Source organism: Dendrobates tinctorius, unplaced genomic scaffold (genome assembly GCF_039654945.1).
Source record: "Dendrobates tinctorius isolate UK_male_01 unplaced genomic scaffold, ASM3965494v1 ptg000032l, whole genome shotgun sequence".
In the NCBI taxonomy this organism is placed as follows: Eukaryota; Metazoa; Chordata; class Amphibia; order Anura; family Dendrobatidae; genus Dendrobates; species Dendrobates tinctorius.
This window is the reverse complement of record NW_027361700.1, coordinates 44,994,888-45,011,588: the sequence shown is the minus strand read 5'-3', so window position 1 is coordinate 45,011,588 and position 16,701 is coordinate 44,994,888. Positions and strand designations below refer to the sequence as shown.

The 16,701-nt window shown below is 41.8% G+C and overlaps 1 protein-coding gene across 1 annotated transcript in view; it reads left to right on the top strand.

Annotated features, from left to right (window-relative positions):
- The first annotated feature begins 172 nt into the window (after positions 1-172).
- Positions 173-16,701, top strand: part of EFTUD2 (elongation factor Tu GTP binding domain containing 2) — a 40,400-nt gene continuing 23,871 nt past the window's right edge. The window contains exons 1-3 of the mRNA XM_073572863.1: positions 173-310; positions 4,504-4,613; positions 16,458-16,623. Of these exons, the coding sequence (XP_073428964.1) occupies positions 4,506-4,613; positions 16,458-16,623 (274 nt within the window). The 5' untranslated portion in view covers positions 173-310; positions 4,504-4,505. The remainder of the gene's footprint in view (positions 311-4,503; positions 4,614-16,457; positions 16,624-16,701) is intronic.

Below are 16,701 nucleotides of genomic sequence, written 5' to 3'. Positions count from 1 at the left end.
TTCCGTATTTTTATATTTGTCTAAATTACTGCCTTCAAAAATATTATTTTTATTTTTTCATATTATTAAAATTCATTTATTTTACAAGGCACCTAAAAGCGACACGATACACAGCATGAGAGAAAACGCAGCGTTTGTTATGTTTGTGCTGCACTTTGGTTCAGGCAGTTGTAGGTAAGCCCGTATTGATCTGGTCGGCGCTCGGGGGCCTTTTTGGCCGTTGTCGCAGGAGGGGAGTGTGTGAGAGCGGCGTGAGCGGAGGAAACGTAGCAGCAACGTGTGATTCCGGGCTGTGAGCGGGAAGCTGCAGGTAGTGTGCGCTCGCTGCTCATGGCTGAGGTGTCCTGTAGCGGCTGTGCTCGTCCTTCCCACCCACCATTGTGCCAGTGCAGCTCCTAGCCATTCATTACATGATATTTGCACAAGTACTGATATCATAGTTTGCTGGGACTTATAGTTCACCTATTTTTTTTTTGTTTTAGTAGTGGCATCCTGGTCAATCTTTTACTTGGCATTGCTCCTACTAGCCAGTTTCCTACTCCACACTGATGAGGGGCAATACCCCGAAACAGCTGTCTGTGGATGGATACCATGTTTTGGCATAGGTGGTTTCCTTCATTGGAGACTGCCCTTCCCGTGGTTGTTCCCTCCTGGGGAAAGACCTGGCTGGTCATTGCTTGCGTTGAGAAACGTCATGGTGTCTCCGCGGCTTGTGTTTTGCATATATTTACATATTTCCCATAAGGGATGGGGGCATTGCTCTAGAATCGCTGCGTTGAGAAACGTGATGGTGTCTCCGCAGTGTTGGATGTTGATCTCCATGAGTTCATTCATCCTCATTTTTCACAGTGTTTTACTTGGCGACATCACCCAATTGTTTTCGTTGAGCATCGCCATCCCCCCAATTTCCGCAGCACACGGCGGGTCTGTGATTTACAGATGGATAAGTCTCATTTGGTTGTATGTAAATAATGCGTATTCATAGAATGTCGTAGGTGTGCGTTTGTAATATTTCTAATATCCCTGTTGGCCATCAGTGACTGAAGACATCCTCGTTTACATCCAGAGGTTGAACAAATATGTACACCCCCCAGCCTGTTGTACATCAGCTGTACAAGTGTTCATAGGATCGCTAATTCCATATCGTCCCTTGTGAATGTCTTTTTTTTGTCCGCTGGTTGCATCGTTTATGATAGTCAGCACCACATATTCCTGTGTAAGCAGGAGGGGCTGACGACAATATGCAACCTGTATGGGGCCAGAAGGATCAGATTAACAATTGTTTGTATCCATGCCGTTTACATCGGCCAATGTGAATAAGTCTTAAAGGAATCTGTCAGCAGGATCCCCCCTAACTATCCATATGTGTATGGAGCTCCTTTAGAGACAAGTCCAGCAATAACTTTACATGGCCACATGGTACCGCCTCGTGCTTGACTGACAGCCTCTATGCTGTATGAGTTTAGGAAAAGGAGTCATCAGTCAAGCATGAGGGCACACGACTGGGTAGTGAATAGAGCTGGAGTGACAGAGCTTTCAGAACCACCAAAGCTCTACTTCCTCATTTGCATATCAATCCAAATACTGATTTCTTAGAAGCGGAGGTGTGGACTGGCCATGTAAAGGTATTATTGGACTTGTCTTTGAAAGAATAACATTCACATAGCATGGTTTCACAACTTTTTATAACAGATTGGGTTGTCCAATATTTAGATATTGTTGGCCTATCCTTAAGCCCCCGTCACACACAGCGAGATCGCAAGCTCCCTGCACCAGCACGCTGGTATCTAAGGTACACTGTGGGTAACTAAGCAACGTGCTTCGCTTGTTACCCGCGTCGTCGCTGGTCCTGATCGCTGCTGAGATCTGCCTGTTTGGCAGCTCACTAGCGATCCTGACAAGGTCATATCGTTGTCGGGATCGATTGTGCGTCGCTATGTGTGACAGGGGCCTTAGGATATCTCATCAATATTTGATCTGTGGGGTCCGGCACTATTACTGATCACCTGTGAGCAGCTTTAGCACCTGGATGCAAACATTGTAGGCAGCAGTAATATCACTGCTCTGTTCATGGTGTCATGGCCATTCTTATGTACTGCAGCTCAGGTCTTATTCACTTCAATAGTAGCTGAGCTGCAGTACCTAAGAACAGCCACTACACAGTAAATGGAGCAGTGATGTTCCAGCGCACCCTACACAGTATACTTTTGTCCATTGAGAAAGCCATAAACAGCTGATCAGTGGGAATGTCCAAACTGCACCAATCTAAGGATAGATCATCAATATCTATGTGTTGAACGAACGCTGCTTTACTTATGTCTTCAATCAGACCGTATGAGTAGAAATCTGACTGTGTGAAATGAACCTTTAAAGCACCACTCCAGTGTTTTTGTTTTCTTATTGTAGCGATGAAGTGGTGCAGTTCCCTGCCCCTACCTTCATACTTACCAGTCGCCATCTTCACCTTTTAATAGCGCCACTCCGGTTGTAGTTTGTGACCTAGATCGCTCCAGTATTCGCTAGAGCGAGATGGATGACACTTTTCGATGCAGGTCTATGAGAGCTTCATTCTGGCTCTCATAGACTTGCACTGAGAGCATGTGACGGTTACTTCTGACGTCCGGCCAGTCAAAAGTTGTCATAAGATGGTGAGACCGTATCGGCGCCAGGATGAGCTGAAAACAGTAGGTGGTGAGTACAATTTTAGGTGCAGGGATATTGTATTAGTAGCATTACTTCAGTGCTGAAATATAGTGCTAGATTGGTCACACAAATGGGATATTTACCTGAAGACTGTTGGTAGATGTTACTAAATTTGGTGACATCTGCTGTCAGTCTGATGTGACTTTTTTTCTTTCACGTTAGAAGGAGACCTTGCTGCTAAAATAAGCTAGATCTGCAGAGAAACATCTCAGGTCTATGGCCAGGTTTAGGCTGGTAACACACAGACAGTTTCTGACTAACAGCTATTCTTCCTGACCCCTTCATATGTGAACCCTGAGTTGACCTGAGCATGCATGTGTTGTGCATAAATAAGGTGAGTAAGTTGCTGTCTGACAACTCCAACTGCAACCTATTTCCCATGAGAACAAGAGGGTCAGTCATAGAAATTCATCCTGATGGTTTCCTCTGTAAATGGTCAGTTGTGCTGAAATGAGAAGGTTCAGATATGTGGCTAGCAATGAGGAGTGATCGTGCTGGGATAAGGTGTTATCCGACTATGCTTGCGTGCTTAGCAAGTGTCTTCGTCATTCTCGAATAATATATTTGATTACCACCGGCTGCATGTCTCGAGATTGTCTAACAAAGAGGCAAGTTTACAGAGAGTGCAAGTGTACCAAGACAGGAATTAATGTGACCCATATTGTACACAGTCACAGCAAACAGGTGTAAGGCTATGTGCCTGTGTTCAGGAATAGCAGTGTTTTGGATCCAGCGTTTTTTAGTTGTGTTCTAGCGCAATTAAATCGGCAAATTCTTAGTGTACCAAGCGGATTTAACGCATGTAATGAATGGCTCTGCTGCCAAAATTAACATGATGTGGCTCGTAAATCCGCACTGCAGGTGAGTTTACGCAGCGGTAAATAGAAGCACAGTGGGAATGGGATTTCTATAAATCCCAACCACTGTGCTTGTCTTGTAGAACGCAGCGTTTTGGACGCAGCACACATGTACGGTGTCCAAAACGCTGCTATTCCTGATCGTGGGCACATACCCTAAGAAGGGGGATAAATTGATGCTCAAATGAGAGAGTTGGAGAACTTGTCATTTGAGTTTCAAATGATTTTTAAACGATCTATTTTGTTTCACTAAACCAGTGACCTAGATTTGGTTTCTATACTTGGAGCTGGGTAAATCTGAATCCCTATCCTACTTTATTCAAGCCCTTTTAAAAGGTTATTCCCTTATTAAAGATAGGAATAAATGCTAGATGCTGGCCACCTGAGGAAGTGGTCACAAAAACAATGGAATGCATGTGTGCCACGCTGTCTGTAGCCACTGGTCCCTAGTATTCCTGTCTCGTCTATGAAAGGCTGAGATGGCAACAACCCTTAAGGCTATGTGCACACATAGATTTTAGTCCTGCGGATTTTTCCATACGGATTTATACAAATCCGCAGGTAAAATCTCAGGTCAAAAGACCTGTGGATTAGCCTGCGGTTTCACACCTTTACAATGGAGAAGGTGTGAAACCGCAGCGGAATCCGCACAAAGAATTGACATGCTGCGGATTTGAACCCGCAGCATGTGCACTGCGTTTTTCAGATTACCATTGAAAACAATGGTAGTGTACAACGCAGCAGAAACTGAAACGCTGCGGATCCGCAGCAGAATCCGCACTGTGTGCACATAGCCTTAATCTCCTCGTGTTACCATTCATACTGGACAAAAATATTGCTCTGTGTGAATTTGGCCTTACAGACAGCAATGGGATATGAGATTGCACAGAGATTTAGAACTAACATTTTAGAATTGAGTTCTTTGAAACTTGTATTTCTGCAGACATGGACGCTGACCCTTATGATGAGTTTGGTAATTATATTGGCCCTGAACTTGACTCTGATGATGACGATGATGATGACATGGGAAGAGATGACAGGGACATAGATGTGGTAAGTCACAGGTTTCCTGCATAATTGTTACAATAGTACAACCAGTTGCCTGTTTTTGGTTACGTGAGCATCATCTATTCCTTCTTGAAGGTGCATAATTTTAAATGGGTGCAATGTAATGTGGTGATCCCATAATTTGAGTCATTTAAATCATTATCACTTTAAAAATGATGGCATAATAATGAAACTACATTATATTGATCAAAAGTCAGATACTGAATTTGCTACAGTGGACATTGATGATACTTATTGATTCTAAAGACAAAAAGAAAAAAGGGGCCACTGGAAGATACGCACACCGGCAACAACATTCATATATAAATGTAACAACAATTTTATTGACAAAATGTTGAAACTGTAATAACACATACATAATCCCCTCCAAATGCATGAATCAACATCAAATAGTCGTAAGACCTGTTTGAGACAATCCACAGTGAAAATAATGCAGCCCCAAATGTACATCCAAATATAATAATGTCAGAAATATACTAATGCAACATTACTGGCATGACCTATCACATAAATCTATATAAATAAATCAATAGAATAGACACACAGCCACATTTATACTGTGAAATATGAATGCTAGAATCAACAGCATGAAGTTTTCCCCTAATGAAGCTGTTTGTATAACAGCGCTATGCGTGGGGTACTGGTTTTTGTCTCTTCCCCCAGGTGCCTCTCCACATGGATTTAGGATGGCTGCATATCACCATTCTTTCTGGCATTTTCCAGGATCACTTGGGCTAGATATTTTTGCTGTGCTTCTTTGAGGAGCTGCTACTTCATGCTTTATTTATTCTTCAGCCTAGAGTTTGATCCTGGGGTGATCACATGGACCTCATTGACTATAGCTGGCACACTAGGTCTGGTTGTCTGCATTAGCTGTTATACACAGCACTAGGGTTTTGTGCAAGTAATCTTATAGCTCTGCACATATTCATCATCTTTTGGTGAGCATGCTGTTTATTCTAGCATTCATATTTCACAGTATAAATGTGGCTATGTGTCTATTCTATTGATTTATTTATATAGATTCATGTGATAGGTCATGCCAGTAATGTTGCATTAGTATATTTATGACACATTATTATATTTGGATGTACATTTGGGGCTGCATTATTTTCACTGTGGATTGTCTCAAACAGGTCTTACGACTATTTGGTGTTGATTCATGCATTTGGAGGGGGATTATGTATGTGTTTTTACTGTTTTAACATGTTGTCAATAAAGTTGTTGTTACTTTTATATATAATGTTGCTGGTGTGCGTATCTTCCAGTGGCCCGTTTTGTCTTTACATGCACATTGCCACTGATACTGCACCCAGTGGTTTATCCTTGATTAGTGATGCGCCTGGATTTTTGTATTTATACTTATTGATTCTAATGATTCCTATTGTTAATATTTTCATCGTGTTTAAAAAATTGAAAATAAAGCCTTTAGGCTAAGTGCACACGTAGCAGAAATTTTCTGCTGAAAAACAGGACTCCCTTCCCAGAAACCGCGCTTTTTTTATGCACATTTTTACCGCGATTTTTGCGCGTTTTTTTGTTGTGGTTTTTTCCGTGCGGTTTCTAGACACATGGAAAAGGCTAGAAACGCAGAAAAAAAATGCGAAATTAATGAGCATGCTGCGTTTTTTACCGCAATGCGTTTTTTTCGCAGTAAAAAAGCGCATCAATGTGCACAAAAAGTGCTAAATGCATAGAAATGAATGGGAAGCCTTTTCGCGTTTTTCCCGTGGATTTTTTGGCAAATGGAAATGTGCCACCAGTTTTCTTGTAGTTTTGTTTTTTTTGTGAAATTAAGCTTAAAATAGTAATTTAAATGTATTAATGCAATGTTTGCAAACATTTCTATATAAAAAATACATATTTTTTTTACAAATATATATATAATTACCACTAGATGGAGCTTTTTTTTCCGTTTTAGAGCTCAAGCAGCTACAGTAAGACTTACCAGCTTTACTGTTATCTGGAAAATTGGGGCAGTGACTGCTGACTTAACCATTTCCCTCCCCTTTTGGGTGTTCTAGTATCCCTGGGGCAGAATGAAGAATAGCATCACAGGGCAGCGCCATTTTGTGGGTGACTGCCCTGTGATCTGCTGTCCCCAGCAGTTACTGTCTCACCCATCAGTCTTCATAGTCTCTCTCACCCTGCTCCACAATGCCTGGCCATTCACTGCAGACCTGCAGCTCCTTCTTATCTTATCTTCTGAGGGAAGAATCACAGCTCCACAGCTCCTGCTCTGATAATGCTGATGGTACACTGTTCCTCCTTGATGTCTTTACAGTCTCTGATACTCTGCCTGAGCTTTTCTCCTGTATTTTACTCCTGTCAATCTAGGACATTTTCTGCTTCTGTTACCAGATCCTAATGACAGGAGACAAATGGAGCCCAGTCGACATCGGAGGGCTCCATGAAAATGGCAGCAAAACAATCCCACTACTGTGAATTGTGCAGCCCACAGAGGCGTGCCCAGTTAACAGCAGTGACAGCTCCATTATAATAGATAGGGTTGGTGTCAGTCTGTTTTCTCCTATGACCATGGGCTGCAGTATTGTGACACTGAGTCATGCTGCTACTGTAAAAACAAGATGTCAGCCCCCAGTGCCTTCTTTAAACTACTAAAAGACACGAAATATGTTTCAAATGCAATCAAAACTTGGTTATAACAGCATGTTATGCTACATTACATTGATTTATTAATAATCTACAAACGTGATACCTTCCCTTTAAAAAAAAAATGATGGTATTATTGAGAACTGGGAACTGGATCTGGGGTGTTCAAGCTCAAAAAAAGCTTTCCATACCAAGCACAAGCGCTCATGTACCCAGGCAGTTCATTGCCCCTTTCTGTCTATTTGTTCTTCATCTATTTACCCCTCCTCTGGTTCTTGTAAAACTAGAACTGCCAATCTAGAAACATGGAGAGCAGAGATTCAGTTGTGTGTAAAAGTTTTGCCCCCTTCCTGATTTCCTATTCTTTTGCATGTTTGTCACACTTAAATGTTTCAGATCACCAAACAAATTTTAATGTTAGAAAAGGATAACACCTGTAAGCACAAAATACAGTTTTTAAATTAAGGTCTTTATTAAAGGAAAAAGAAATCCAAACCTACAGGGCCATGTATGAAAAAGTAATTGCCACCCCCTTTAAGCATAAATTAATTGTGGTTTATCACATCTTTGGGAAGCTGAGTTCAAATTCCCTAGCCACACACAGGCCTGTTTACTGACACACCTGTTCTCAGGAAATCACTTAAATAGGACTTGCCTGACAAAGTGAGTTATACCAAAAGAACCTCAAACGCTAGACAACATGCCGCTGCTATCAATAGGCATTCTGGAACAAATGTGAAATAAAATAATTCAGATCTATCAGTCTGGAAAAGGTTATGAAGCAATTTCTAAAGCTTTGGGACTTCAGCGAACCCCAGTGAGAGCCATTATCCACAAATGGCAAAAATATGAAACAGTCGTGAACTTTCTCAGGAATGGCCAGTCGAGCAATATTACACCAAGAGCGCAGCGACGACTTATCCAGGAGGTCATAAAAGGCCCCACAACAACATCCAAAGAACTGCAGGCCTCACTTGCCTCAGTTAAGGTCATTGTTCATGACTCCACTATAAGAAAGAGACTGGGCAAAAATGGCATGCAAGGCACAGTTCCAAGATGAAAACCACTGCTGAGTAATAAGAACATAAAGGCTCGTCTCAGTGTTGCCAGAAAACATCTTGATGATCCCTAAGACTTTTGATAGGGCCATTTGGATGTTTTGGGTTGTCATTATGATTTAAAAAGAGAAAACACAGTAGTTTGACAGTAAATGGCTTCACCCAACCACTAACCATGAGTGGAGAAAAAGTTTTGGTGTTATCATTCATATTTTCTCAAAAATTCGGCCGGGATATGCAAACTTTTGAGCACAACTGTATGTCCCATTACATCTGGCATAGAAGTAACAAAGGATTTCAGAAAAGGAACATCATCCCAACTGTTTTGCTGCTTCAGGATCTGGAAGACTTGCGTTGGTAAATGAATACATGAATTCTGACATCTACCAAAAAATCCTGAAGGAGAATGTCCGTCCATACTTGGGTTATGCAACAGGGCAATGATCCAAAACACACTAGCAAGACTGCCTCTGAATGGCTTAAGGAAAAAAAATAAAGACTTTGGAGTGGCCTAGTCAAAGTCCTGACCTTAATCTGATTGAGATGCTGTGACATGAACTTAAAAAGGCGGTTCATGCTCGGAAACCCTCCACTGTGGCTGAATTACAGCAATTCTGCGAAGATTCCTCCAGTGCATTGTAAAAGACTCATTACCAGTTATTGCAATCGCTTGAATGCAGTTGCCGCTGTTAAGGGTGGCTCAACCAGTTATTAGGGTTAGGGGGCATTTATTTTTTCACACAGGGCCCTGTAGGTTTGGAATTCCTTTTAAAAAGTTGTCCACTAATAGGACAACATTTTCTAAAGCTAAATGTTAGGCCCCCGATAAAATAATAAAGTCTATACTCGTCACCTCCTATGCCGTCTCCATTCCAACGGTCCCAGGACTGTGAACAGATGGAATGAACGTGATTCCCAGCGCACAATCAGCTCTGGCTACACTGTCTCTTCCTTTGTACAAACTGAACATGAAGAGGATGTCCGAGATGAGTTGCAGCCCTGGCTTCCTCATCATGTTCAGTTTGTCTGAAGGCGGAGACAGTGACGCCGGCACTGATTGGTTGTCGGCGTTATGTGTCACAACACCTCATCACCTGAGGAGAACAAATGCCAACACCACAGGAACGGAGTCGACACGGGAGGTACGTATAGGCTTTATTATTTTATTGGGGCTGAACATTTAGTTTAACCCCTGACATCGGACACAATGATCCTTCCATGTGACATGGGACAATTTGACCATGGACAGATCATTACGTCATCGCTATCGCCCGCGCTCACGGGGAGTGCACGGACGATCGCCGCCGAGTGTCAGCTGATTCTGACAGCTGACACCCGGCACTAGGTGCCCAGGAGTGGTCAGACCGAAATACTGCGATCGAACAAGATTGCAACATTCCGGAAGCTGACAGAGGGCTGACAGCCCCTCTGCCTTTGGATTGGAGACCCTGTGGCGTGACACGGGGTCCCAATCGTTGCCGTGGTGACCCGATGTCGTCATGAGGACTTCTGAGTCACTAGAGCTAGGAAACTTATTGATCATACGCAGTGCATGATCAGCAACTCTCTCTTAGTGCAGCGCTGACAGCTGCTATGGCATGCAGAAGCGATCAGCCTGCAAAACAATGCTTTATCATACCGCCTAACAAAGTGGAATAACATGCGATCAAAAAGACGAATATAAAGATGGTACCGCTGAAAATGTCATCTTGTCCCGCAAAAAACAAGCCGCCATACAGCTCCATCAGTGGAAAAATAAAAAAGTTATAGCTCTCAGAATGAAGCAATGCAAAAAATTTTTTTTCTATAAAATAGTTTTAATTGTATAAAAGCGTCAAAACATAAAAAAAGATATAAATGAGGAATCGCTGTAATCGTACTGACCCGAAGAATAAAACTGCCTTATGAATTCTACCACACACGGAGCGGCATAAACCCCACAAAAAAAGAAATTCATGAATTGCTGGTTTTTGTTCATTTGCCTCCCAAAAATTGGAATAGAAAGTGATCAAAAAATGTCATGTGCCCAAAAATTGTATCAATAAAAATGTCAACTCATTCCGCAAAAAACAAGACATCACATGACTGTGGGCCAAAATATGGAAAAATTATATCTCTCAATGTGATGCAGAAACTATTTTTTGCCGTAAAAAGCGTCTTTTAGCGTGTGACAGCTGCCAAACATGAAAAACCCAGCTCCTTACTCAGGGGGCGTGGAGGAAGGAGCTGTGTGCTCCGAAACGCGCGTCGGGGACAGGCCGATACCATTGCTTCCACTGCTCCCAGGTAATGACACCTCATATATAATGATTCGGTATATATTGCGCATGGCACTTATAATATGAGCATTTGCTCTGTGACTCCTATATTATGTGAAGGGGTTTTGCTGCAGCGTCTGAATTTAATTATGGGCATTTGCTATGTGATGATTCTTCTGATATAATTACTGACAGCTGCATTTACAACATGGTCTTTTTTTGACCTCTCCATAAAATAAAGGTGCCTATTTTATTCCTTTTGCACTTGCATCTGTGTATGGGGTTAATTACTTTGGGGCTGTGTTGCTAAGGCATCTGGCCTTTTTGCCATTGGGCACGCTTGTTTTATACTCCCTTCATTTCTATACACTGTATTGTCCAATTTTATATGCATTACTAATAAAATATTGTCTTTTATGGATTTTTCGACTGCATGTGCTATTGTTTGACCTTAGTAAAATCGCAGTTACCCTGCTTTAATCCAGTCTATATATCTATGTGGTTGGCCATTTCTTTGACCTCTTTGGCTATGTGATTATACTAATTTTGGCCTCCACATATATTATGTCTGTTATGAGTGTGCTTTACTAATTGACATCATAGGTAGACCACAACTATGAGAGTCAAAATGAGAAAACAAATCCAGAAAATCACCTTGTCTGATTTGGCAAGATTTATTTTGCAAATTATGGTGGAAAATTAGTATTTGCTCATTAACAAAAGTTCATCTCAAAATTTTGTTATGTATCCTTTGTTGGCAATGACAGAGGTCAAATGTTTTTTGTAAGTCTTCGCAAGGTTGGCACACACTGTTGGTGGTATTTTGGCCCATTCCTTCATGCAGATCTCCTTTAGAGCATGTTTTGGGCCTGTCGCTGGGCAACACAGACTTTCAAATCCCTTCAAAGGTTTTCTATGGAGGGTTGAGATCTGGAGACTGGTTCAGCCACCCCAGGACCTTCATATGCTTCTTACGAAGTCACTCCTTCGTTGCCCTGGCGGTGTGCTTGGGATCATTATCATGCTGAAAGACCCATCCATGTTTCATCTTCAATGCCCTTGCTGATGGAAGGAGGTTTGCATTCAAAATCTCACGATACATGGCCCCATTCATTCCTTCATATACACGGATCAGTCGTCCTGGTCCCTGTGCAGATAAACAACACCAAAGCATGATGTTGCCACCCCCCATGCTTCACAGTAGGTATGGTGTTCTTTGGATGCAACTCAGCATTCTGTCTCCTCCAAACACAACGAGTTTTGTTTCTACCATATGGTTCTACTTTGGTTTCATCAGACCATATGACATTCTCCCAATACTCTTCTGGATAATCCAAATGCTCTCTAGCAAACTTCAGACGAACCCAGACATGTAATGGCTTAAGCGGTGAGACACGTCTGGCACTGCAGGATCTGAGTCCCTGGTGGCGTAGTGTGTTACTGATGGTAGCCTTTGTTGCAGTGGTCCCATCTCTATGCAGGTAATTCACTAGGTCCCCCTGTGTGATTCCGGGATTTTTGCTCATCATTCTTGTCTTCATTTTGTCCCCAAGGGGTGAGATCTTACATGGAGCCCCAGATCGAGGGTGAATATCAGTGGTCTTGTATGTCTTCCATTTTCTTATTATTGCTCCCACATTTGATTTCATCACACCAAGCTGCTTGCCTATTGTAGATTCAGTCTTTCCAGCCTGGTGCAGGTCTATAATTATTGTTTCTGGTGTCCTTCGACAGCTCTTTGGTCTTCACCATAGTGGAGTTTGGAGTGTGACTGATTGATTGTGTGTTTTATACTGATAACAAGTTCAAACAGGAGCCATTACTGCAGGTAATGAGTGGAGGACAGAGGAGACTCTTGAAGTTACAGGTCTGTGAGAGCCAGAAATCTTGCATGTTTTTAGGTGACCAAATACTTATTTTCCACCATAATTTGCAAAATAAATCTTTCCAAATCAGACAAGGTGATTTTCTGGATTTGTTATCTCATTTTGACTCTCATAGTTGTGGTCTACCTATGATGTCAATTACAGGCCTCCCTTATCTTTATAAGTGGGAGAACTTGCACAATTGGTGACTGACTAAATACAGTCATATGTTAAAGTTTGGGCACCCCTATTAATGTTAACCTTTTTTCTTTATAACAATTTTGGTTTTTTCAACAGCTATTTCAGTTTCATATATCTAATAACTGATGGACTCAGTTATATTTCTGGATTCAAATGAGGTTTATTGTACTAACAGAAAATGTGCAATCTGCATTTAAACAAAATTTGACTGGTGCAAAAGTATGGGCACCCTTATCATTTTCTTGATTTGAACACTCCTAACTACTTTTTACTGACTTCCTGAAGCACTAAATTGGTGTTGTAACCTCATTGAACTTTGAACTTCATAGCCAGGTGTATCAAATCATGAGAAAAGGTATTTAAGGTGGCCACTTGCAAGTAGTTCTCCTATTTGATTCTCCTATGAAGAGTGGCATCATGGGCTCCTCAAAACAACTCTCAAATGATCTGAAAACAAAGATTATTCAACATAGCTTTTCAGGGGAAGGATACAAAAAGTTGTCTCAGAGATTTAACCTGTCAGTTTCCACTGTGAGGAACATAGTAAGGAAATGGAAGAACACAGGTAGAGTTCTTGTTAAGCCCAGAAGTGGCAGGCCAAGAAAAATATCAGAAAGGCAGAGAAGAAGAATGGTGAGAACAGTCAAGGACAATCCACAGACCACCTCCAAAGACCTGCAGCATCATCTTGCTGCAGATGGTGTCACTGTGCATCGGTCAACAATACAGCGCACTTTGCACAAGGAGAAGCGGTATGGGAGAGTGATGCGAAAGAAGCAGTTTCTGCAAGCACGCCACAAACAGAGTCGCCTGAGGTATGCAAAAGCACATTTGGACAAGCCAGTTACATTTTGGAAGAAGGTCCTGTGGACTGATATAACAAAGATTGAGTTGTTTGGTCATACAAAAAGGCGTTATGCATGGAGGCTAAAAAACACAGCATTCCAAGAAAAACACTTGCTACCCACAGTAAAATTTGGTGGAGGTTCCATCATGCTTTGGGGCTGTGTGGCCAATGCCAGCACCGGGAATCTTGTTAAAGTTGAGGGTCGCATGGATTCAACTCAGTATCAGCAGATTCTTGACAATAATGTGCAAGAATCAGTGACGAAGTTGACGTTACGCAGGGGATGGATATTTCAGCAAGACAATGACCCAAAACACCACTCCAAATCTACTCAGGCATTCATGTAGAGGAACAATTACAATGTTCTGGAATGGCCATCCCAGTCCCCAGACCTGAATATCATTGAACATCTGTGGGATGATTTGAAGCGGGCTGTCCATGCTCGGCGACCATCAAACTTAACTGAACTGGAATTGTTTTGTAAACAGGAATGGTCACAAATACATTCATCCAGGAACTCATTAATAGCTACAGGAAGCGACTAGAGGCTGTTATTTGTGCAAAAGGAGGATCTACGAAATATTAATGTCACTTTTATGTTGAGGTGCCCTTACTTTTGCACCGGTCAAATTTTGTTTAAATGCAGATTGTACATTTTCTGTTAGTACAATAAACCTCATTTGAATCCAGAAATATAACTGAGTCCATCAGTTATTAGATATATGAAACTGAAATAGCTGTTGCAAAAACCAAAATTGTTATAAAGAAAAAAGGTTAACATTAATAGGGGTGCCCAAACTTTAACATATGACTGTACTTGTTTTCCTAACTGTAACATAATTCAGTTAAATAAATGCTTTAACCCCTTTCCGACATCTGGCTTAATAATACGAACAGCTGACAAGTACCCGCTATAGGTGCGGGTGGAATTGCGATCCACCTGCGGCTACTATTTATCTAAATGCCGCTGTCAAACACTGACCGACATTTAACTTGTGCTTTCGGATATCGGGTCTGAAACCCTCCCACCGGTGACCCGCTTCACGTGATCGCGGGTCACCGGTTCGTTAGCATGACTGCCAGAGGTCTCCTGGAGACCTCCTATGGTTGTCAGTGCTGGCTTGCTGTGAGCGCCACCCGGTGGTCAGCGCTCATAGCAAGTGAGTAGAGGTGTTTCTGATCATCACCTCTATGTAGCAGTCACACACTGATTTGGTTTCGTCGAGTTCAGAATCTCCCGATCTATCAATAAAAAAAGGATTAACCTGATCGCTAAATGGCGTAGTGAGAAAAAATGGCAAAACGCCAGAATTATGTCTTTTTGGTCCCCGCGACATTGCATTAAAATGCAATAATGGGCAATCAAAAGACCGTATCTACACCAAATTGGTATAATTAAAAACATCAGCTCGACGCGCAAAAAAAACCCCTCACACAGCCTGAAATCATGAAAAATGGAGATGCTACGGGTACTGGAAAATGGCGCAATTTTTTTTCACCACTTAGATAAAAAAAAAAAACCTAGGCATGTTTGATGTCTATGAACTCGTAATGAACTAGAGAATCATAATGTCAGGACAGTTTTAGCATTTAGTGAACCTAGTAAGCCCTCACATGGCCCTATTGATGGAGAAATAAAAAAAAGTTATAGCTCTGGGAAGGAGAGCAAAAAATGAAAACGGAAAAAAGCTCTGGTCATGAAGGGGTTAAAGCACTTATAAACTAAGCTTTTCCTATTCTAATGAGGGCTTTGACTAGTCAATGAGGCGTTAGTTCCCCAGGATAGTCAGCCCTCTTTCCATGTAATCACGGCCCTGTGTGCGTGATAACATAATTTGCATGAGTGCTGCTTATGCAAATCTAGCGCATACGTGCCGCATGTTACGGCAGCGTCAGTGTGTCTCTGAAGCCAGGTATATGCTTCCTGGCTTCATAGCCGCGCACTGCACGTCTGGAAGTTTAGAAGATAGCTTCCGGTCATGCACTCATGCCCCATTGACTAGTCAGAGCCCTCATTAGCATAGGGAAAGATTAGTTTATAAATGCTTTTTTAAAGTGTTTATTTAACTGAATTATGTTACACAGGGATTGGGGGCATGACGGTTCCCTATAAATAATAAAAACATTTAAAAACAGTTATCTGAAACATGTAAGTGTGACAAACATGCAAAAGAATAGGAAATCAGGAGGGGAACAAACACTTTCACACAACTGTACATAAAAAAAAAAAAAAGTAGGTGGGACAATGCATTGATCTGTTCGGTAATGCCATGAAGCACCGAGTGCCTGTGCTTGGTTTGAACAGTAATTTTGTGCTGACAGACTCCCTTTAAAGGGAATCTGTCAGCAGGATTGTGCTCAGTAACCTGAGCCGTTATATTGATTACAATGATACCTTGGGTGATAACCCATCTTGTGGTTGTTGCTTAATCTTTATTTTCAGTTTTTAGTTAATATGCTCGTGCTCCAGGGCGGCCTGTGGGGGGTCTTCATGTGATGTTCTGATTAGGTATTCACCAGTATGGCTTCTGACAGATTACTGATCCCTCACTGACCTGCCCCCTAGTTTACATAATGAATATTATATATATTGAAAAAAAACAACTATCACCTTTAGCAGGCAGCATGATCATGTATAATGTGCATTTAATACTTTTATTTGATTCTACAAATTCATTAAAAAAAAAAAGTCTCAAAATGGCACCGCCTGCTATCAGATCTCCGATAGATGCTGTTGCGCAAGCGTGGCCGGCGCCATCTTAGTGGAGACAATTGATTTTTTTCTCTAGCAACATGGCGCCGCCTGCGCAGTAGTATCTATCGGCGATTGTAATTCTGTTTGGTAACAGCACAGTGAACCTATAAGACTTTTTCCCGCTATGAAGATTCAGTGACATTTGTAAAATGTAGTTCTGTCATATATGATAAGTCTGCGTCATTTGTCTTTTCCTTTGTCTTTATTTGTTCTTCTATCATACTGCTCTTAGGCAGAAGAAGACGATGATGATGAATATATGGGAGATGCTGATGAGGATCGTACAGGGATGGAAGTTGTCCTCCATGAGGACAAGAAGTATTATCCCACTGCTGAGGAAGTGTATGGCCCCGAGGTGGAGACTATTGTGCAGGAGGAGGACACGCAGCCGCTGACAGGTGAGAGGAACATCTTATATAAGGTGACAGATCATCTGTGAGGCTTGTATAATACTGACTAATCTCTGTCTTGCTAGC